Source organism: Arvicanthis niloticus, chromosome 23 (genome assembly GCF_011762505.2).
Source record: "Arvicanthis niloticus isolate mArvNil1 chromosome 23, mArvNil1.pat.X, whole genome shotgun sequence".
Classification (NCBI taxonomy): domain Eukaryota; kingdom Metazoa; phylum Chordata; class Mammalia; order Rodentia; family Muridae; genus Arvicanthis; species Arvicanthis niloticus.
Window position 1 is genome coordinate 7,456,240 of NC_133430.1, and position 20,861 is coordinate 7,477,100.

Genomic DNA, 20,861 nt, shown 5'->3' on the forward strand with positions numbered 1-20,861 from the left:
TGGAGCCTGGTCTACCTTCCTTGACTAAGTTGTGTGTCTTTTTGTTTGTTTGTTTATGTTTTGTTTTCAAGATAGAGTCTCACTATGCAGCTCTAGGTGTCCTGGAACTCGATATGTAGACCAGGCTGACATCGAACTCACAGAGATCTGCCTGCCTCTACCTCTTGAGTGTTGAGATTAAAGACTTGCACTATCTCTCCTGGCCCAGTCGGGAGTGGTGGTGGGCTTCTTGAGAGAAAGCAGCACTGGGGTTAGGAGGTCTCCAGAGGAGTACAGTGCAGGATGGTGAGCAGAAGCGCCAGCCCTGCCTGTAAGCAAGGGCTGTCCTCCCCGGGACCAGCTGTTCTGTTGAAGAGTGGCCAGCCTTTCTCAATAACTCTCAGGCAGTGATGCAAACAAAGTTTCCATCCCTTCAAGCCCTCCCTCCCATGGGCCTTCTCTGAACCGGTGTGACTTACAGGAATCAGCTGGAGGAGTGTGGTCCACTCAAATTTCTTCCAATAGCACAGGCTGCCCATATGGCAGGGGCTCTTTTGGCAATCTCTGTCCTGCCAAAGATGGTTAAGGATGCTTGCAAGTCTGTGGGTGTCCCACTCACCATTGCCTGATAGCCAGAAGTCCTCAAGAGAGGTCATCATGTAGGCTCAGGCTTGGAGACCATCTGGGACCCAGGGAGCTTCATCACTGCATCTGTGGCTTTTAGTGACCCACAAGCACCCAGGGGATCCCACGGGTGTCCCACGGGGCTATCGGTGTCTCTTGAAGGAGACATTGCAGAACAATAACTGCTGCTGCCTGGAAATTGCTTCTCAGGGGCCAAGCCCACCTCAACAGCACTCTCTCTGATCTCTTCGTTTTCCACAAAAAGACAGAGCCTAGAGTCACACAGCAAGGCAGCCGTAAGTGGGATTCCCACCCACAGTCTGCATCCAGAGGTTAGATTTAACCACAGTGACTACACAGGGAGCAGGTAGGCTGTGTCATGGCACAAGGGAGCACCCCCAAAATAGACCCCACCTGACCTTTCTTCTCAGCATTCCAGATTCATTTTCTGGCAACTTCTATCCCCCAGAAAGCCTGTGGTTCCTCGATACTTGATTTTTTTTTTTGGATCATCTTAGCCTTCCCAACCAAAACTAAGTTTCTCGGTGATAACAGAAATGTTGTCTCGTATCTCATGTACATTCCTGGACTAAGCATTGATTTTGGAAGCCTCCCCCACCCCCAGGACAGAGACTTTTTTTAAAGGCAGGATCTCTAATCCCAGGCTGACCCCGGAACTCTCTGCCAAAGAAGACCTTGAATTCCTGCCTGATTCTTTTGACCCTCTTCCTCAAGTGCTCAATTTACAGGCATGTGCCACCATGCCTGATTTATGGGGTGTCGAGGATCCGAGGATTGAACCCAGGGCTTTATGGGTGCTAGCCAGGTACTCTGCCAATTGAGCTACACTCCCAGCCCTGATGTTAGACTTTTAAATCTGTGTCTTCTACATATATTTTAAATTTTGACCTCAGGGAATACAGATCCCAGGCCAGTACAGATCCTGCCAGCCCAGACTCATAAAGTTGGTAAAACTATAAATGAAAACACTCTGAGCCCAGTGGTGCCCGCCTTTATTCCCAGCGCTTGGGAATTAGAGGTAGGCAGATCTCTGAGTTTAAGGTCAGCCTTCCCTACATAGACTTCCAGGTCATCTGGGGCTATATATTGAGACCTACCTCAAAAAACAATAGCCAACTAGACACGGTGAATGTTTTGTGTGGTGAGTAGACGGCAGGTCTGTCTGCACGTGGACAAAGCACGTTTGCCATGACTGCTCCAGGCTTCATGGGTCCAGAAGTGGAGTGGACTGGGGGCAGGGACGATATTCACACTTCAGTTCCCTTCACGAGATGGGACAAGGCTGGGATGAGCCTCTGGCCGTTCTTACTACAGGGTGCTTGCCTCCCACCCCAGACACCATAGCTGCTACAGAGCAGGGCTGCCTGGAATCTACTCACTGTGGGATCCACTATCAGCACCTGCAACCCCTTTGCCTTATCATGGTGGCCAATACAAATCCTGCCCAGCCTCCTGCTCAGATCCACTAGAGAAAGACAATGTCTCAAGACAGGCCAGGCTTGCCCCTCCCCCAGGACTGATGATGGATGGAGGGAAACTCTGGTGAGCTGCTGTTGTTCCCAAGGGGGGCTTTTGTGGTTATTCCCCCCCTTCTCTCTCTCTCTCTCTCTCTCTCTCTCTCTCTCTCTCTCTCCCTCCCTCCCTCCCTCCCTCTCTCCCTCTCCCTCTCCCTCTCCCTCTCCCTCTCTCTCTTTCTCTCTCTCTGTGTGTGTGTGTGTGTGTGTGAGAGAGAGAGAGAGAGAGAGAGAGAGAGAGAGAGAGCACAAAGGAAATAAGATTGGGAATAGAGTGTGGTGCTGCCCCCTGCTCTTGCCCCTGCAGCCTGGGCAGCGATGACAGGCTGTACAGGAAACACCTCAAAGTCACTGAGGGTGTTGCCCCCATGAACGTGGCTTGCGGAGGTCTGGGGCCAGGAAGGAAGGAGCCAGGATCAACATCCAGGGAAGGAAGAGGGAGAGGCTGGGTAGGCTCGAAGACGACAGGCTGACTGCCACCTAAAGTACACCCTTACACCAGGACCTCTGCGGACAGCCTGATTTGTCCCTAGGCTCCTTCCCTACTTGCTACTCCATTCTATGGGACTGAATCTCAGCAAGGAAAGGGACCGCAAGTTACAAGCTCCAGAGGACAGGGCTGGGACAGCTGGCCTGTGTCCCTAGTTTTGTGGCTGTTTCAACATGTCACACTGAACCAGGCTGGTCCAGAGCCCAGGGAACAGAGATCATCACAGAGGGGCCAGGCAGAGGCTGGGGACCAAGAGACAGCTATGCTTTGAGGTTGAGAGGCAAAGAAGGTAGCTCCAGGTTCCTCTGCTTGTGAGAGGAGTAGAAGCTGGACACAGGCTCTGTCCTGTAGGACAGGTTGACAGTATTGACAAGGGCTAGCAGATCCCGTAAACACACACACACATGCACACGCACACACACACACACACACGCACACACGCACACACACACAGCTTACCCACCAGACAACTGATCAGGGAGTCGGAAGTCCCAGGATAGCTTTGAGAGACAGTTCATGTCCCCTCAAGCTTGTCCTAAACAGTAGGGTGGCCAGAGAGACACCCTAAGGAGTCTCTCTGGGTAGTGGGGGATAGCAGGCACCCAAATCACAATGCTGCCAGAGCTAAATAGCCAGCAGCCAGAGTCCCCCACTCGAGCCTACCCTCTTGTCCCCAGCCAGTCTTTCTGACTGTTCCCTTGGCCTCTGGTCCCTGTGACTGAACCTTGGGAAGGTGGGCCCAGCTCCCAGTCACTGCAGGGCTCAGAGGAACACACAGAAAGGAGCACATGCTGGCACGCCTCAGATTAGGTACAGTATTCTAAATGTGCACTTCCAGCCAGGAAACCCAGACTTCCTGTTTCCAGGTCTAGAAATCCTCAGGAAGTCAGTCCGAGGTTCTAAGAAGGACGAGGCCCAAGCCTTCCGTGCAACGTGATGCTGTTCAGCCTTGGGCATGTCCTGTGAATCTCTCTAAACCAGTGATACCCACCCACCTTATGTTCTCCTGAACACTCAAGGTCCCATTCTATTCCCCACCCTCCCCACCCTCGTGGCTGCACTCAGGATCAACTTTCAACATTGTTTTGCAGATTATGGCCTGACTAGGTGATAGCATCATAAGGATGTCAGGGGTCTGGTTCCATGGCTAGCTCTTATCCCACACTCCTCAGCCAGCTCTATGCTAGCTCCTTTGGCTGGAAGGCATGCCCATTCCACAGCTGGAATTAGTGAGGCACAGACAGGCACAAAGACTCAATTACAGACTCTGGATCTAGACAGTTGCAGAGCTCGGACTAAACTCTTTTTCTTCAATTTGGCAAGGAAGCTCACTCAGCCCTGAGGCCCGGGTGGTACTGCCCAGCCAGGCTGGGGCCTTGCAGTCCTGGTGAGGGGCGAGACTCACAAGTAGGGTGGAGGGAGGTGGAGGGCTCTCTGGGGGTACCCTGGCTAGGATCAAGTTTTCTGTTACCTCTCAGGAACTTGTCTGCACTGCCAGAGGACTCTGATGCCTATGGAAGGGCACCTGTAGGACCAAGCTGGGACGCATGGCCTGTGAAATGCCATTTCCTCCTCTATGACAGAGGTGCCTCTCACACCCTGAAGTGCAGGCTATGAGGTTTCCAGGCCACTTGCCCTCTACAGGCCTCAATTTCCCCACTAGCAGGAAGACCTGCTTTATCAGTCAACAACAGGTACAAGTTCCTGGCCTTCACCTCTGGCTTTGGAGCCTGGGAACCTCAGCAATGCACTTCCTCATTCCTGCCCTCCCTTCCCTCCCTGCTTCCCCTTCCAGCCTTCCCCAGGTCTGCTGGCATCCAGCCCTGATACAGACGGTGGGGGGAAGGGGCTGGTCATACCACCCCTGACCCCTGCCCCTAGAAGGAACTAAGAGTTCCGGACATCTATCCCAGGGCTCCCAGCAGACTCAGACTTAGCTCTGTGTCCCCCCATACCCCCAATCCACCCCCCATCTCAGCACAGGAGAAGGGTCTGGGAGAGAAAGATGCTTTGCCCACCTCTCTCACACTGCAGCATTTTAGAACCCTGGTCTTACTCTTGAAGAGGGAACTTCACTGGGCTTTTGGGACCCCAGACCACCTGCAGTTACTTGTCCCCACAAAAGCTAGTGTCAGGGTCAAGCCCAAAGCCACAGTGGCAGTCTGCTGGGCAACAGTAGGTAGGGTAAGGAAGCCATCACCACCCTGTGCAACCATCACATCTCAGTGCCATCAACTCTGTTAGTCCTGGTTTGGCTCACATCCTCCCGGGGAATTGGAGCCAACAAGGCAACTAGGTCTCCAGCCTTTCCCCACGGGCTATAGACAAATTTCAAGCTATCTAGAGCGCAGGTACACTGTCTCCTGGAAATGTATCCCAGGCTGAAACCAGCAAGGTTACCTTCCCACCCATACACCACCACCACACAGTGACCTGGCAAATTTTATTGCTTGAAAGTCCCTCCTACATGAAACTAGAATACCGTCAACTGCTGAACTCAGGAGGCTCAAGTGTCTAGAAAGGGGCTGAGTGCGGTCTACTTCTGGGTCAGAACTACGGTACCTGAGGCTAGGGGGAGGGTCTAGCTTTGCTTTGTTGTTGCTTGTTAAATGTATTCATTTTCACTTTGTGCACAGGTGTCTTGCCTGCCCACTTGTCTGCGTACAGCGCAAGCACACATCCAGAGAGCTTGTCCTCTGGAAGGTTGTTTACTGCTCCGTTACTGCTCCTTGGGTGTTGGTGACACAACCTCTGAAAGGGGAGCTAAGGCTCCTGTTTTGATATTCCACTGCAAGCAGGGGCTTTCCTGCTCAGGACTGGCTCGGGCACCCCATTCATTCAACCCAGCACCGCCTCTCCTAAGCAGCTCAGCCTCCCCAACCTTAGTCACTATTCTAATTCACATTTATTTTTAGAATCCTCAGCTTCGCTCTACAGTGTGGATGTGCTGAGCAGTTAGAAAGGGAAGCCTTCCCTGGCCTGAAATCCCCGCAAGGAGATGAGGCAGCCCAGACTCCCCCACAAATGCCTGGAGTGCTTCATCTCTTGGCTCCCCCTGGCTGAGTATCCAGGCAGCGGAGACCAAAAATTCCATGGCCCCAGGCTTCAGAGCTGGGGGTAGAGCCAGAGTGACTCACTGGGCTCCCAACTTGGGGTCAGTCGTGGGGAGGGTGACAGATCCTCTGCCTATGAGGCTCCTGCTCACTCTTCAGCCCTAGATGCAGGTGATGAGCACGTCCACAGAGGTGGGCACTTCAATCTCCTCAAAGAGCACGCGGTGTGAGGACCTGATCTCGTGGGCTGCCCTCAGCAGGTCTTGAGTGTGTTGCAAGAGATTCTGGTTCCGGCGGCGGCCGAGTCTGCGTAGTGCCAGAATGGCCAGAATGTGGTCTCGCCTGTAGAGACATAGGGTCCTCGCTTCAGGGGTGGCCCCTGGCACTCTCCAGCTCTCTCCCCCACCCCCAGGGAGGGCAGGAACCCAGGTTTGGGAGGAAGTATGATTCACCCAGCATTCTTGGAGCTGGGTCAGAGAGGCTGAAAGACTGGGGCTATTCCAGGCCGGGAGGGATTGGGGCTCTAAAAGGAGGCGGGAGTGTGAGCCTAGGGGTGCACAGTAACTGGACCTAGAACACACAGGCATGAAACAGGGCATGCGCAGCGGAAAGAAGCTCTGCGCAGAGGCAACGCAAGAAATCTGATCTTGGGAAGGCTCCAGAAACTGGCAGACTGCTAGGGAGGTAGAGGCCAGGCCAGGCAGCAGGTTGGGGATTGTCCTCACACTGTTCGAGACAGAGCGGAGGTGTGTGGGGGGCAGGAGAAGTGGAGGGGTGGACGTGGGGAGGGGCAGGTACAAAGGGGCACCTTGAGTCACTGCCTCCCCACTGGATCCCCGCAGCCATCCGGTACCACCCATGGAGCCCCAGGGAGGGAGGGCCAAACCCCAGTTGGGGAACCCCCTAGGAGCGGTAGGGAAAGTGGAAACTTAGAAGGGGCTAACGGGGTCGTCATCCATATCCAAAATCTACCGGGAAAACAAGCTGCGAGCAGCAGAGCCAGGGAAGGGGCCGGACCAGGGACTTTCAGAGGCCTTTCCATCCCGGAATCTCCAAGAGCACCGAAGAGAGCCGAACCCGGATTTCTAAGGGCTCCGATGACTCACTGCCCCACACGGCCCGGGATCCGAGCCTCCTCGCTCCTGTCCAGGCCTTAGAGGGCTTCCAGAGAGGGTCTGAGCCCGAGAGTGTGGGTGCATCGTCCACTGATGGTGGAGAACAGTAGGGAGGGGATGGCCCGCTTGCCTACGCTCCCCGTGCCCCTTCCTCGCGGGCATGCGCACACGAGTCCGTCGCGGTTCGCTTCCCGGCTAAGCCACAGTTCTCTCTGCCAGGACAAGCTCCCTCTTCCCTCTATTCCCTGTCTGCACTCACAGCCAATAGGATTTTACTGAAGGCGTGAGTGCCAGATTCCAGTGACCCCTGACTCTCTCCGTTAGAAGCTAGTGGGGGAGGAGGGTCTGCAAACCTGATGTCCGGGTAGCTCCGTATAAGTGTTTCCAGGTGCCGCCGGATGTCGTCTTTGTATGTCTCACCAAGGATCTCAGCCACGGACAGGATGGCTTGGTCCAGCCACTTGGCTTCAGAGCCCTAAGGAGACAGGGAGATATGTGCGTGGTCCACCTCCCCCAAGAACTCCCTGCCTACAACCTCTCCTGTAGTGCCCAGAAACACCCTTCCCGTGTGTCTGCCGCGGGTGGCTTGCCCATAGTAAGATTCCACGGAGTCAGGGAATGAGATTCCACAGAATGGGCATCTGCAATGATTCTGGAGAGTTGTCTTCCTGTCTGCACAGACAGGAAATCCGAACCCTGACCAGGAAAGTATTTATTGGAACCTGTCAGCAGTAGAAGACCAGCAGCCCAGATAAAGGGTTTGGGCTCAAAGTGTTCCTGGTCCGGTCCCAGAGGGGAAAGATCTTCCACAGACTTTGCCCATTATAACTCTCATCTCTTTGCCTTCATCCACAAATGTATGCAAATGCAATGTAAAGGGACATCCCCACCTGGGCCCGCCCCTTTAGAGTCCAGTACCGCTGCCATTTTCCCTATGGAGTCTGAAGAGCCGCCTAGCGGAAGCGCCACCTAGCGGAAGCTCTTTTCTGCAGTACCCTCCTGCACCCGCTGTAAGAGCTCTTTCCAGGACCATTAGGGGTTGCCTTGCTGGGTTTGCTGGCCAGAGACTGAGGCCTCTTGACATTCAGACGCTGCTCCTACCAAGCCCTGGAAAGTGTTGCTAATGGCCTGAGCATCCAGGTTCATCTTATGGGAGCCGTTCACTCGATCCAGGCCACTGAACCTCTCGTGGGGCCTCAGCACCTGCCCCAGGTATTCACGGACCACAAAACGATGCACCTCCTGCAGAGTCTCCTGGGAGAGTGAGAGGGTAGGGTCAGGATCAAAGCCATTGGCCCTATACACCCGTGCCAGCCACCCACTTCCTGGTACCTGTGCCAGTGGTGGGGTCACATGCTCAAGGTGATGTGCAAAGTCCACCACCTTGTCCATGAGGGGACGCAGCGTGTCCTGTGTGAGCCAGCTCTTGGTATACAGCACCTTGAATAGTGGCTGGGGACAGAAGGGCGTGGGAGTGAGCTCTCTTCACCATTCCTAACCCCCTTCACTGCTGGGCTCTCTTGCGCAGTCCTCTTTCTTAGACACAGATTTTGTCACTGGGTCGTTCCTATAATGCCTCCTCCAATGGGCATGGTTTGAGTCTGAGAGTCTTGTCAGGCCGTGCTTAGCGTGTGTGCTGGGTGCACCTTGAGTGTCTGGTCAAGGGGCTTTAAGGCCTTATTTCTTGACCCACCATCCCAAAGCTTAGGTGTTGATCACTGAGTGGAAGGAGTTGCAATGGGATGGTGGGTGCTTCCCAACTGCCTTTGCTCAGGGAGAACGCATGTAGAGCAAAAGAATGCCGTGACCCAGGCCTGGAACTTTAGGGCATAGATGGGCGTCTCCCAGGCATAGAAAGCATCCAATTCACCTGCATGTCTTGCTGTACAATCTGGAGCAAATGTTTCTGGAAGTTATTGGTGGCAGCCACCAGGGGTTTCTCCAGTTCCTTTATGGTTTCTGGGAACCTGGCCAGAAGACTGGTTCTGGGGAGGAGCCAAGACAAAGAATCAGCTAGGCAAGGGAAAACAGGTAGAGGCAAGCCCCACCAGCACACCCCTGCAGACTGGGCACCACTGCTCTGCCTCTGCTCATTTGCCAGTGGTTCTCGATCTTCCTAATGCTGCCACCCTTTAATGCAGTTCTTCGTGTTGTGCTGGCCCAAGCATAAAATTATTTTAGCTGCTTCTTCATAAGTGCAATGAAGCATGATGCAAATATCTGATATGCAAGGTATCTGATAGATGACTGCTGTGAAAGGGGTCGCGACCCACAGGTTGAGAACCACTGGTTTAGACTTTGCCGTGAAGGGCATTCCCTGGAGGTGTGCCACATAGCACCCATGAGGGCAGAACTGAATAAAAGGACATTAAAGCCCTGAGAGCCAGTCATTAACTCTGGCAGCAGGGTGGCAGGCAGCTCAGCACCATGACATAGGTCCCATCTGGCAGCTTTGAGACAGCCCTCCATACCTCTTGGTGATGGGATAGCTATGCCTGGCACAAACTCTCCAATGAGCTTCAACCCTGCCTCTAAGGATGACGATGTCCCATTTCATTGCTGAGAAAACTGAGGAGCAGGCTATACTCAGTAGAGTGCTGCCTATCAAGGACAGGGGACTGCTTCCTGGAGCTAAGTCCCTCCAGAGCTGAAGACTAGCCTGGCACAGTTAGGTGAGCTCATCCTGGGAAGCTGAGCACCTCTGTGATCTTCCTTTGGGCACAGGCAGGCCTGCTTCAACTCCTAGCTGCATGGGTTACTGGTTGCACTAGCATCCACTTGACTGTCTGTACTTGGTACCCTAGCCTTGGGAAGTCACCTTGGGTGGATGAAGCAGGCACATAGTGTATCACACTGCTCATAGACAGTTCATATGGACTCAGTCCCCACAGCCTGAGGAAACAGGCTCTGGCTTTGTTAGAAGAGGAAAGAGGCATCAAGATGAAGTGACTTGTTCCAGGGCACATAGCCAACAATGGGCAACGCTGGATCCAAACCCACAAGGTGGCCCAGATGGCTGTATTCCCCAGACTAGCATGTCTGTGGAGAAGAGGCCACTTGGTGTAGTCTGGAGTGCCAGTAACAGTCTCTGCCAAGTAGAGAGGACCTTGCCTTCTGGGGATAGAGGCACCCAGGATGGTGTAGGGTGGGACTCAGGGGTGGGGGTGGGGGGACTTTAGAGGAGAAGGTAAACTCGGGAAAAAGAACGGAATGGGATGGAGGGAATAGACAAGTAGCTCAGGGACCAGGGTGACCCTATCTCCTCAGCCTCTGGTCAGCCTTGGAGGCCCTTATTCGTTCCAGGGCCCTAGCACTGCTGAGCACGTTAAGGCCAAGGCGAAGAGGGGATGATCCCGGAAGGCCTTGAGGTACCCACAAGAACCCACACTAAGCTTCCACCACTCCTGCCCCAAACCGCTGCCGCTGCTTCTGATCTCTTTTCCTGACTTCGCGCGCCTCCTGCTGGCAGTGCCTGGCAATGTCCTGGAGCTGGGGCGACCTACCTCAGCTCCACGCAGGCGTTAATGTAAGCACCCAGGTACCATTCGCTCACCGCCTTCGATGCCAGAAAAGCCTTTTCAAACCTGGAGATCGGAAAGAATTATTCCTCTGACTTCAGGTCTGCGCCCTCGTTAGGTCCTCACCAGTGATGAGGGCCTCACACTCAGTCCACCAGTGGACCCCACCCATTCCGGGGCACCCTTCCCTGGCAGAGAATGCCACCCGCACCTGGGCACAAAGAGGCAGAGCGCACGCGCGCAGATCTGCAGGGTGGTGGCCTCCAGCTCCGCGGAGATTGCGCCAGCCGCCTTCACGTGCTCAGCTACCAGCTGCCAGATATGCCACATGCTGAGAGCAGTTGAGTCCCCAACCCAGTCCACCCCTCACTGCAGGTTGTCAGTGGCCCCAATGAGAGAGACATCTTCCTCCAACCCCCACTACCAGAGTGCACCGGCAGAACCGAGAGCTGTGGCTTAGCCTGGCCATGTACCCCAGGAGTCTAGATCACCCCACAGGTTCCTCTCTCAGTAAAACTTAGCTCTTAGCTCTGAGGGATCTCGATCATTTGTCTGAGTCCTGAACGCAAGCCCTTCCTTCAGCCCCCTCCCGGGCGCACCATGTGCACATCAATGGACAGGGGCGCGTGGTAGAGGCCCTGCAGCACTTCCCGGTCCTCGCCCGCTTCCCAGCGATTCTGTTCCAGCTGCAAGATGCTGTCAAAACAGCTTGTGATCTTGGTCTGTAGGGTTAGGAGTGGTCTGTGGTGAGAAGCTTTCCAGGAGGAAGGTAAGGGCGCCCTCTGCCTTCCGAACTCCATTTTGCGCCTTCAGGAACTAGCGTCACCGGACTCCAGTCACGGTCCCATCTTACAGCCAGCACAACCCCAATCCTCCACTTCAAGCCTCTGGAGCCCGGAGCCTCCCCAGCCTCACCTCTAGGAAGCGAGTGTAGTCACTTTCCAGTCGAGCCCACAGAGCAGGCTCTAGGAGTGGGGGCAGCGGTTCGGTGGGCAACGCCAAGTCTGGGGCGCCCAGGAAGTCAGGACTGAAAAAGCAAGATGGGGTGAGGGAGTTGTTAGGACCCAGGCGGGGCTCTGATGCTCCACCAGCATCCTCTCCCTAACCTAGGGCAAAGTCTAAAGTCACCATTAGAGTTCTGAACTTCTGTGGACACATTCCATTCCCTACCCTCCAGAGTTCAATGCCATCACTTCCTTCCCAGAAACCTCTGGAAGAGGCAGACTTCTTGACAAGCAAGCAGCTGGTCCTGATCAGAATGCTTAAGTAGCTGTTCAGATGGGCCTCTGCCAGACTGCCTCAATGTGACCTCTGCCCTCATGGGTAGCCTACATTCAAAGACTGAGCTGTAAGCGACATCCTCCGGCCCCAGCATCATCTAAACCAAATCAGGGTGTCCCAGACAGGGGGCTGATAATGGTTTGAGATTGCACAGCAATTAAAAGGCGCCAGGACTTCGGCAGCCTTCTCTGTTATGCATTCTTGCCAGTGGCAAAACTGCGGCCCATTCATTTGGAAACCTAAAACACCCTTGTTGACAGCAGGTACCAAGGCTGGAAGCCCCCCTGCAGGCTGCACTCTGCATGTGAGTGCCCATCCAGAGGGAACGCAAGCTGAGTGATTCTCTGACTGGAAAGCAGCCCTTTCCCATTTGCAGCCATCTTATGAGCTAGCCTTGCGCTATAGGGCTCCTGGCACCGGTGAGAAGCGCACTAGAGAGATTGTCTTACTTTGGGAACCTGTACATGGGTTAGTCCCTTAGGAAAACCTGGGATGGGAGCACACAAAGGATGACCAAGTCCCCAGTCTTCCTCGTGCCCCATCGTTTATGCCAGCGATGAGAAGGGAAGGTGCCCTATGTTCTTGCAGTCATTTTCCGTGGTCTCCTGGTGGTTAGTGGTACCTGCTCCTGCCTAAAACACCCTACCTAGCTCAGGCCTCACCTGCCATAAACATTAGCGGCCCAGTCTAACAGCACATAGAGCTGCTCACAGCCGCGGGCGTCTCGCGCCAGCTCCTGCAGGCGCTGGGCCACAGCGCTGTGGAAGGCCCGCAAGTAGGTCTCCCACACTGGGAAGTCGGTGGCTTCGTAAGCTGGCTGCATCTCTAATCGCACCTTCTGCAGGTCTTGGCGAACCACGCCACCGAGCTCAGCCAGAAGCTGGGCTAGGTCGGATGCGCCCTCCGCAGCCCCAGGGATGATTTTGGCGCCTGCCTGCTGCACGCGCTCCTGAGCGCTGAGGCGCACCGCGTTCTCCCAGTGCTGACGCCAGTGGCGGGGTGTGCTCAAGAAATCACCCTCGGCCTGGGAGGTATGATGGGCCTCCTCTTCCAAGTGCACCACTTGGGCCAGTTCCGCTAGGGCGTCTCGATCCACGCCTTCGGAACTCAGCGCCTCGCGCACAATGGCTCCGATCTCCGCAGCCATTCCGTCGTAATGCAGACAAAGGTCCATAGCGCGCCGCGCATAGGCGGTGGGGTCCTGTGTAAAGGTGCGTGACGTTTTGTCAGCTACTAGCTGCGTCTCCAGGTACCTCAGCTGTTCAAAGGCCTTCACTAGCTGCCGCTCAGTGATCAGGTCTGCCACGGATTTACTTTCTGCAACCGCAAGTAAGAAAGGGAACAATGAGAGGGACCAACTCTGGGTCCTGGTACCAATGCAGCCGTCTAGGTTGCACTGGGAGCTTTGGGCTGGGCCGCCTGGCCACTACCCAGATGTTCTGTGCACAACTGAGTTGCTCTACCTGCCCGGATCCCTGTTACTAGTCACATTAGAAGGAACAATGTCAGGGCCCCAAACCTGGCTGAAAACAGCAATTTGGGTTAGTTCCTGACTGCACAGCTGCCTATATTGTAACCAGTACCTTCTACCTTGCATCCCCCACCCCCCAATCCTCTCTTCCATATCTGCTGAGCTGGTCCTGGTGACCTCATATGTGGCTGTAATTACAGGTCTAATAGGGTCAGAGCTCGGGCAGGGTGTGTCCTGCCCTTAGGCCCAGAGCCAGCCTCTCTGCTGTTCTCTTCCCATCCCACGTTTGAGGAGTTCTCTACTTTAGCTGGATCCCTTCTTCAGAGTCCAAGTTCCATTTGTCCTCCCCGGAACAGTCCCTTAGCTGCTCCTCCAAGTAACCATGGCTTCTATGAACCTCTGTGACCCTATGGTCAGAGCCCAATGCCTAGGATGGGTTTGTTCAAGGGGCCAGGCTGTGAAAGGTCTTGTGCATGGTTTATAATTCTACAGTCATTCAGATCTGGGTTCAAATCCCACCTCTTACTGGTTAGCTGTAAAACACCAAGCAAGTCACTTAGCTGAGCCGGGTGTTTCTCATTTGCCCAGGGGCTGTGTTGAGAGGAAAGGGCTTCCCTTGCTAGATACTAAAACAAATTTGCGCGGGAGGCAGAATTTGGGTGAATTAGGTCTCAAGGAGAGTCTGTCAGGGTACCCATCTCAGCTCGTGGCCCCTCTGTTTTATCTCTCAGTGTTGTGTGAGCCCTTACCTGCCTGGGGTTCTGGATCCTCAGCCTCCGTCCCAGTGGCTGCCTGTCTGCTGACACCATCTGTGACTTTGGAGGGCTTCTCTGGTACAGCAGTGCCTTGGGGGTGTCCAGCAGTTCTTCCTTCATCTAGGGCCCGTCTCAAGGACCTGAACAGGAAGTGGGAGCTCCTCCTGAACAGGCCGGGGTCCTCCTTGGCCTTGTGGGTTGAAGCTTGCAGGCTGGTCCGGAAAAGGGTCCGCTTCAGCATGCCCAGGCTGGGTTTCATGCTGTCGCCATGGTTGGTGCTTTGCTCTTTCATACTGTTGGACTTCCAGGTGATCGCAGGGAGGGTCTGTGACTTCCTAGGCTCCCTGGGACTTTTAAGCTCTGACCCAGGGGCCCCTGTCTGCGGCAATGGCATCTTGGTAGCTGGAGAGCTAAAGGTGAGAAAGCAGCTCAAGAGGCCTGGAGGGCACCCAGCCCAGCCTGGGAAGCAGACACACAACCCTGCTTAAACTCTGGGGTTCGGGAGATCCTGAAACATGGTGCAGAAAGGCTTTGCCTCTTCTGGGTTGGCCAGAGCCTTCTGCATGCCCCGTGCAATTGGTGCTTAGGATGCCTCAGCTTTTGCCAGCAGAATGCCTTCCTGAGCCAGGCAGTGGTGGCGCACGCCTTTAATTCCAGCACTTGAGAGGCAGAGGCAGGTGGATTTCTGAGTTCGAGGCCAGCCTGGTCTACAGAGTGAGTTCAAGACAGCCAGGGCTACACAGAGAAACCCTGTCTCGGAAAAAAAAAACAAAACAAAACAAAAAGAATGCCTTCCTGGTGTCATTCCCAGAAGGCTCTCTCCCAGGTGTCCGCCTTCACTGAGCCTGAGTTATTCCCATTTGAATTCAAAGGAGGATCGAGAAAGCTTATTCTGGGAACCAGCCCAACCCACAACCCACAAGGGCAGGGCCCAGTACCCATATCCCAAATTTCTAGGATTTTAGATTCTAAGGCCTAAACCTCTCCCAATCCCTTCTTCCCACAGTCCCCCTTTATCCTCTCCAGAGACTCACCCCTTCAGCACAAAAGGCAGGATCACTTCTGCTCAAACAGGAAGCTTCTTAAGAAGCTTTCCCTTCCTGGCCTGGATGCCTTGGATCTGGAGGAGGGTACAATGGTGCCCTAGGGCCCTGGCCTCAGGCACCCAGTCACTTATCTTCACCACGCAGCCTGAAGGGAAGGTGGTGGGAGGGGCTTCAGGTCTATATTTAACCTGGAGCTGAGGAATCCCAGTATATTTCCCCACCTACTGCACCCCCCCCCCACTTGCCAAACCCCAACCTTCACCACACGAGATCTGTGGGTGGGGGTCTCAAGAGCACGGGAGACACGCACTGCTCAGGCCCCTGACAGGCACCACCATCACATTCCCTTTAGCTAGCAAAGCCTGGCTGTTTGCTTTTCTGACCGTATGTTTAGCTAGGGGTGGAAGAGAAGAGACAGCCTTCCCAGCCACTGGAACCTCCTGCCCACCACATTGTGCAAGCCAGACATGGGTGGGGGATGGTATTGGGCCAGCAAGCTCCTTTTATGCCCTTCGAGAAAGGGCAAAAAGAAGGGCTGGGTGGGGCTGAAAAGATGGTTCAGTGGTTAGGAGCACTACTTGCTCTTGCAGAGGACCCATGTTCAATTCCCAGCACCCACACAGTGGCCCCCAGGCATCTGTAACTCCAGTTACATGCACATGTTACACAGACAAACATCCAAGCAAAACACACACACACACATACACCATAAAGCAAATAAATAAATCTTTTTTAAAAAGAAAGAAGAGAAGGAGGAGGTAGAGAGGCTTGACCCAACAGAGACATAGCTCCCAGCCCTCTTCAGGGCTTCCTACCATAGCAGGACAAATCCAAGCAGGCCAGACCCCTGGGTGAGTCAAAAAGCAACTGCCCTTCCCTGGGACTTAAGGCACGCTGGACAGAGGCCATCCCCTAGGGTTTAGCCCTCCAGCAAGGTATCTGTTGGAGTCAGCTGAGGCCTACATTTCTGGAGCTCCGGAGGCCACTGGCAGCTTCAAGGAAGCTCAGGGGAGGGAGGGAAGCCCAGATGATTGGCTGCGGTCTTATCAGCCCCACCCTGACCACAGGTCATCATCCTGCATGGCACCCAAGTTCAGGAACCCTGTCCCGCATAGACCTGACATTAAATGGTAGTTTCTGGTTGGCCTCCTTCTGTGGTGACCTTCCGTGCCTAATGTGGGAGATGGCACCTGACCCTGTTGAATTCTCTGGCCTCCCTGACCACAGGGGTGCGGGGAAAGGATAAGACGGGCCCTGCCTTGGTTGGTAAGAGTTCATCTTGATTTACTAAGCACTGACTATGTGTCCAGCCCAGTGCTGACACAGATCTGATCCCCACTATTCCCCCTGAGGTGTCATCTGCTCCATTTGAGAAACCCAGTGCTCAGAGAGGGGTAGGATCCAGTCTCAAGCCACTCAGCCTGGCCTACCATGTCTCTTCAGAAGCTAAGGACAACGGGTGGTTGGTGTGTGTTCCTGACTAGAGGATCAGGTGTTCCCCCAAAGATTTCTTTTCCCTGTGAGAGCTGCAAGACAGTCAGACTTGGCAGACTTTCCAGGGGAGCCTGGAGGCAGATTCTGAATAAGGAGGGGCAGCTGGACACATGAAATTTCATGGCAGGCTACACAGGAATTTTTGGGCTCACGGTACTCACCCACCTTCATATCAAACCAGGGCTGTGCTAAAGGGCCATCATGGCCACCAAACAGCCCCTGTGCTGCAGCCTTACCACTTTTGGCTCTGCAACTCCCAGCAGCTACCCAAACCATTCTTGACCTCCCCTTCTGTGACTCCCAATGCCCTCAAGCTATCCCAAGCCCTATAGCTTGACATTCAAATTCTTCTCTTTTTTTCTAGATTGACAATTCTTTGCTTCATTCCTGCTACTCACGTTAGCTCATGAGACACCCTCCACCCTGCTGAATGTGCCGGGTTTTTTTGGTTCCCCTCTTGAGCTGTGTCCCCTCCTGATCCCCTCTCTCCTTAGTCTCCAAATTGGACCTGGCTTTTAGGACCAAGGGAGTTCCCTTCATCCCAGGAATCCTCAGCTCTGTGTCATCTGCCTCCTCAAGGCTGTCTACTGTGACAGAGCCTCCTTCAGGCTTGAGAGTCATCTGTCTCCTCTCTTTCTCACCCAAGAATACAGTTCAGAAGTATGGACTCTCCAGTGTGGATGGGTGCCCCACCCAAGGGTGGCCTGTTCAGGTGTCATTCTGGTGCCCACCGGGACGATCTGTGGACCCCACCCTCATGCCTTCCCTCTGTGGCCACAAGGCCTTTTTTAGTCCCCTATCTCCTACCTCCACTGCTGTCACTCCCTAACTGACATGACACTAAGCTTCAAGATCCCACAGACCCACAACAGTCTGGGCCCTAAGCTCACCTCTTTCCCAGTCAGTACCAACTGCAAGGCCAGGTACAGAGAAGTCAGCATGGCCCTCAGCTGTGGCCATGACGTTAGGTCTAGATCTCCACTGCTTCCAGCCTTGTTTCTGCCTTTTTCTAGCTCTTCCCTCTTGCACCAACTCCCACTCTCTGTTTCTCTCTGGGGCAAACCACATCCTTCCTCCCCACCTACCGTAGGACCTGGCTATCCTCTGTCCTTCGAAGCCTCCGGGGTAATCACTGCCGGCCGGCTGTGGCGCTCAAGCCTTGAAACTTTCCCTGCAAGCTGAGTCCTTTCCTGGAAATATGGAACGGGGCAAGAAAATATGGTTTCAATCCTCCTCAGTGTTCGCCTTCGAGATCTAGTTAAGTCAACAAGGCAAGGGGAAATCAGTAAGAGCTGCAGATGCCAGAGAGAAGCGGTTCAGATCGCCATTTTAATCAGCTAGAGCTGCCTGCCGAACAATCCCAAGCGTGGTTATTATGGGAATAACAAGAGTTTAGTAAATTTCATGTGTTGAATTTGCAAACACGATCGGTAGCTGTTCTATGTGCCAGCCAGGCCTATTTTAAAAAAGACGCAGGCTCCCTTCACAGTTGCCAAAATATGAACAACACCCCCCCCACCCCCGTAGCCATCAGCCACTGAGGTACACTAGATAGTAGTTACATGATCTGAGATCTCTCTGCTACTTGGCCAGGAGCCCCCAGGTAGCAGGGAATGAGCCTGGCCCATGAAGGGGCTGATAAATCAATGTAAGATACCCAAGGAAAATGGTGTGTCCCTGCCACGATTGTGTACGTCGACACTTAGGTGTGTTTCAGCTTTGCAGATCTTCATGCTGGTCCCAGTGCCTCCCCGTGTGTGTGATTGCCTCTGTGCGTGTGTGTCTTCTGTGTCTGTGACTGTATGTCTATGCCCATGGATGTCTCTGCTCTCTGCAAGTATGTGTGGCTGTCTATATATTCAGATGTGTACATATCTTCTGTGGCTGAGCTGGTACTTACTCCTCAAGGGTCTGGGCTCCAAGCTCAGCTGGCCTGGGCTTGGAGCCCAGACCCTTGACCACAAAGCCAATTAACAGAGCCAGAGGAGTCTCAGCCTCTTGAGTCCCCACCATCTGCCCCAAACACCCTCATACCCTCCTACCCCACCTGGCGGGGTCGTACCTGATATGCAAGGAGACAACTGTACCCAGGCAGCAGACGTCCTAGGGAAGCCAGCCAAGCAGGATCCTGAGACCAGGTCCAGGAGAGAGGCTGCCAGCACAGTCCAATTGGTTGACCAACAGCTGGGACTTCCCAGCCACAGGACCGCCCAGGCCCACTCTCTACTCAGACCCCATACTTTCGCTTTCAGAAAAGTTCCATCCCTCTCATTCCAGAGACAGCCACTGTAACCTTTGATCAGTCACAGCCCTGGAGCTTGCCTGAGCCTGATCCCAGCTTGACAGGGAGAGACTTGGGAGGGGAGGCTAGGGAGGGCCTTAAAGGACGCTGAGGAGGTGGAGATTAGGGGAGGAGAGGTTAGTGGGGTGGGGTTAGGGGAGGATGATGCAGCAGTGGGGGCAGGAGCTGTTGGGGACCACTGAGGATGGTCAGACCCTGACCGTTGCCTGTTGAGAGGCTTTCACCCTCTGGTGCCCAAGCCCAGAAACACTCCGCCCTCCAGGGAAGGGCTGCAGCTTCAGGCCAGTCTAGGAAGTTCACTGCAGTGACCCCCATGCCTGCCAGAGCTGAGAAGCAGAGAGCGGATACCAAGACCTGTTAGGGAAGTTTTCTGTGACGCCTGGAGGACCAGGTGTGAGCCATACACTGCTCCTGAGTGCTGGTAGGAGAGGGCCCGAGGGACCCAGGGGCTCACACTCAGGAAGGACAGGCAGCCTTCTAGGCAGCCTCAGCCTGAACAGTGTGGAGGAGGGGGCTGTTGTGACAGCTTTGGAACTCCGGCCTTCTGCCTTCACAGAGGAGAGGCTTTCTGTGGGGAGGGCCATGGAGTCTTCAGAGGAAGAGGCACCTTTCCCGATTTCAGGGGGATTCCACAGTCAGCGTCTTAGGAAAGAAACTCGGGGGAAATCCAAGGACAGATTCAGTACGGCCCCGCCCTGCACCTGGGTATAGTATATACTTGGTACTGGCCTGTGAGAACACAAGGTATACTCTCCCGGTTTGGGGGACCTGAGGGCTAAGGTCTTGATTCTTCTGAGGCTACCTTTCTCTTCCTCCTCCCCTCCCCTCCTCCCCCTCCTCTTCCTCCCTGTCCTCCCCTTCCTCCTCTTCTTCTACTTCTTCTGGAGACGGTTCCACTATGTATTCCTTGATGTCCTTTAGCTCACTATGTAGACCACCAGGCTGGCTTTGAATGCACAGAAATTGGATTAAAGGCACGTGCCATCATGACTATTCCTTTTTTATGTGTTCTTTCCTCTGTATGGGTCTGTCCAGTTTTCTCTTTTTTATTCCATGTGGGGTGTGATGGTTTGTATATGCTCAGCCCAGGAAGTGGCACTTTTAGAAGGTGTGGCCCTGTGGAAGTAGGTGTGGCCTTGTTGGAGTAGGTGTGGCCTTATTGGAGTGGGTGTGGCCTTGTTGGAGTGGGTGTGGCCTTGTTTGGAGTAGGTGTGGCCTTATTGGAGTAGGTGTGGCCTTATTGGAGTAGGTGTGGCCTTGTTGGAGTAGGTGTGGCCTTGTTGGAGTAGGCGTGTCACTGTGGGTGTGGGCTTTAAGATCCTCATCCTAGCTGCCTGAAAGTCAGTGTTTTGGTAGCAGCCTTCAGATGAAGATGTAGAACTCTCAGCTCCTCCTGCTCCATGCCTGCCTGGATGTTGCCATACTCCCACCTTGATAATAATGGACTGAACCTGAAAGCCAGCCCCAATTAAATATTGTCCCTTTAAGAGTTGCCTTGGTCATGGTGTCTGTTCACAGAAGTAAAACCCTAAGACAGCATGCTAGGTAAGCTCTCTGACTGAGACAAGATAGAAGGGTGGAGCAGTGTGGGAACATGGGAAATAAAAGAGCTCCTCTGGTTGAAATACCTCAGCAACAAGCAAGGATCCTGTACGATCAACCCTGCACACAGCCTTTCTTCCCCGCCAGCCACAGCCTTCTGCTTTCCTAGGAATTGCACCGAAACCCCTCACTTACAGAGAAGGATGTGTACTAAACTCCTGGAGAAAGCTCATCAAATTATAATTGCATACAAGACATCTCCATCACCACCACTAATTTATCAGAAGAGAGAGAAATGGAGAAAAATAACACTTTTCTTGGTAACCTCAGAGATGTTAACTCGAGAGTCACGGAAACCAGGGATTTATGGCTAAGACCGGAACTGCTTAGTTCACTGCTGAGCCCCTGAGCAGGCTGAATTCTCACATGGGTATGTCTTGCTTTCTGTTAGTCTCCCAACATGTCCTCCATTAAGCAAGTCTTTCTCTTTCTCCTCACGTATAATCCTACGTTAAAGTATCTTTAATAAAAATCTCCAACTCTACTTCAGACTGACTAGTCCTAAAATTCTTTTCTTCATTTAAGCCACAAGTCTCAGTTTAGCATAAGTTGGGTCTGTAAAAGACTAAGAGTCTTAAGGCTGGTGAAGGTGGAGC

General features: G+C 53.8%; 1 protein-coding gene across 4 annotated transcripts; it reads right to left on the reverse strand.

Moving 5' to 3' along the window:
- Nucleotides 1–5,057: 5,057 nt before the first annotated feature.
- Nucleotides 5,058–18,702, reverse strand: Exoc3l4 (exocyst complex component 3 like 4). Of its 4 annotated transcripts, XM_076921099.1 has the most exons (14): nucleotides 18,424–18,702; nucleotides 17,447–17,551; nucleotides 14,856–15,012; nucleotides 13,816–14,231; nucleotides 12,258–12,912; nucleotides 11,230–11,341; nucleotides 10,914–11,036; nucleotides 10,526–10,626; nucleotides 10,300–10,380; nucleotides 8,667–8,781; nucleotides 8,129–8,248; nucleotides 7,898–8,050; nucleotides 7,150–7,271; nucleotides 5,058–6,023 (listed from the first exon to the last, which is right to left on the reverse strand). In XM_076921099.1, the coding sequence occupies exons 4-14, from the start codon at nucleotides 14,213–14,215 to the stop codon at nucleotides 5,843–5,845; spliced, it is 2,163 nt and encodes a 720-aa protein (XP_076777214.1). In that variant the 5' UTR covers nucleotides 14,216–14,231; nucleotides 14,856–15,012; nucleotides 17,447–17,551; nucleotides 18,424–18,702; the 3' UTR covers nucleotides 5,058–5,842. The 4 variants fall into 4 exon arrangements, with proteins under 4 accessions (XP_076777214.1, XP_076777218.1, XP_076777216.1 ...); XM_076921103.1 differs by lacking the exon at nucleotides 14,856–15,012; XM_076921101.1 differs by lacking the exons at nucleotides 17,447–17,551; nucleotides 18,424–18,702 and adding an exon at nucleotides 15,683–17,423 and having other exon boundaries at nucleotides 14,856–14,941.
- Between the last annotated feature and the right edge of the window lie 2,159 nt (nucleotides 18,703–20,861).

Excerpts from the sequence above, each read along its gene's own strand:
- Exoc3l4 (XM_076921103.1), bottom strand. The coding sequence starts at position 14,215 with ATGCCATTGCCGCAGACAGGGGCCCCTGGGTCAGAGCTTAAAAGTCCC. Across the intron at positions 10,627-10,913 it reads TGTCCATTGATGTGCACATG|CTGGTAGCTGAGCACGTGAA; the intron begins GTGCGCCCGGGA and ends CATATCTGGCAG. Across the intron at positions 7,272-7,897 it reads GCAACACTTTCCAGGGCTTG|GGCTCTGAAGCCAAGTGGCT; the intron begins GTAGGAGCAGCG and ends CTGTCTCCTTAG.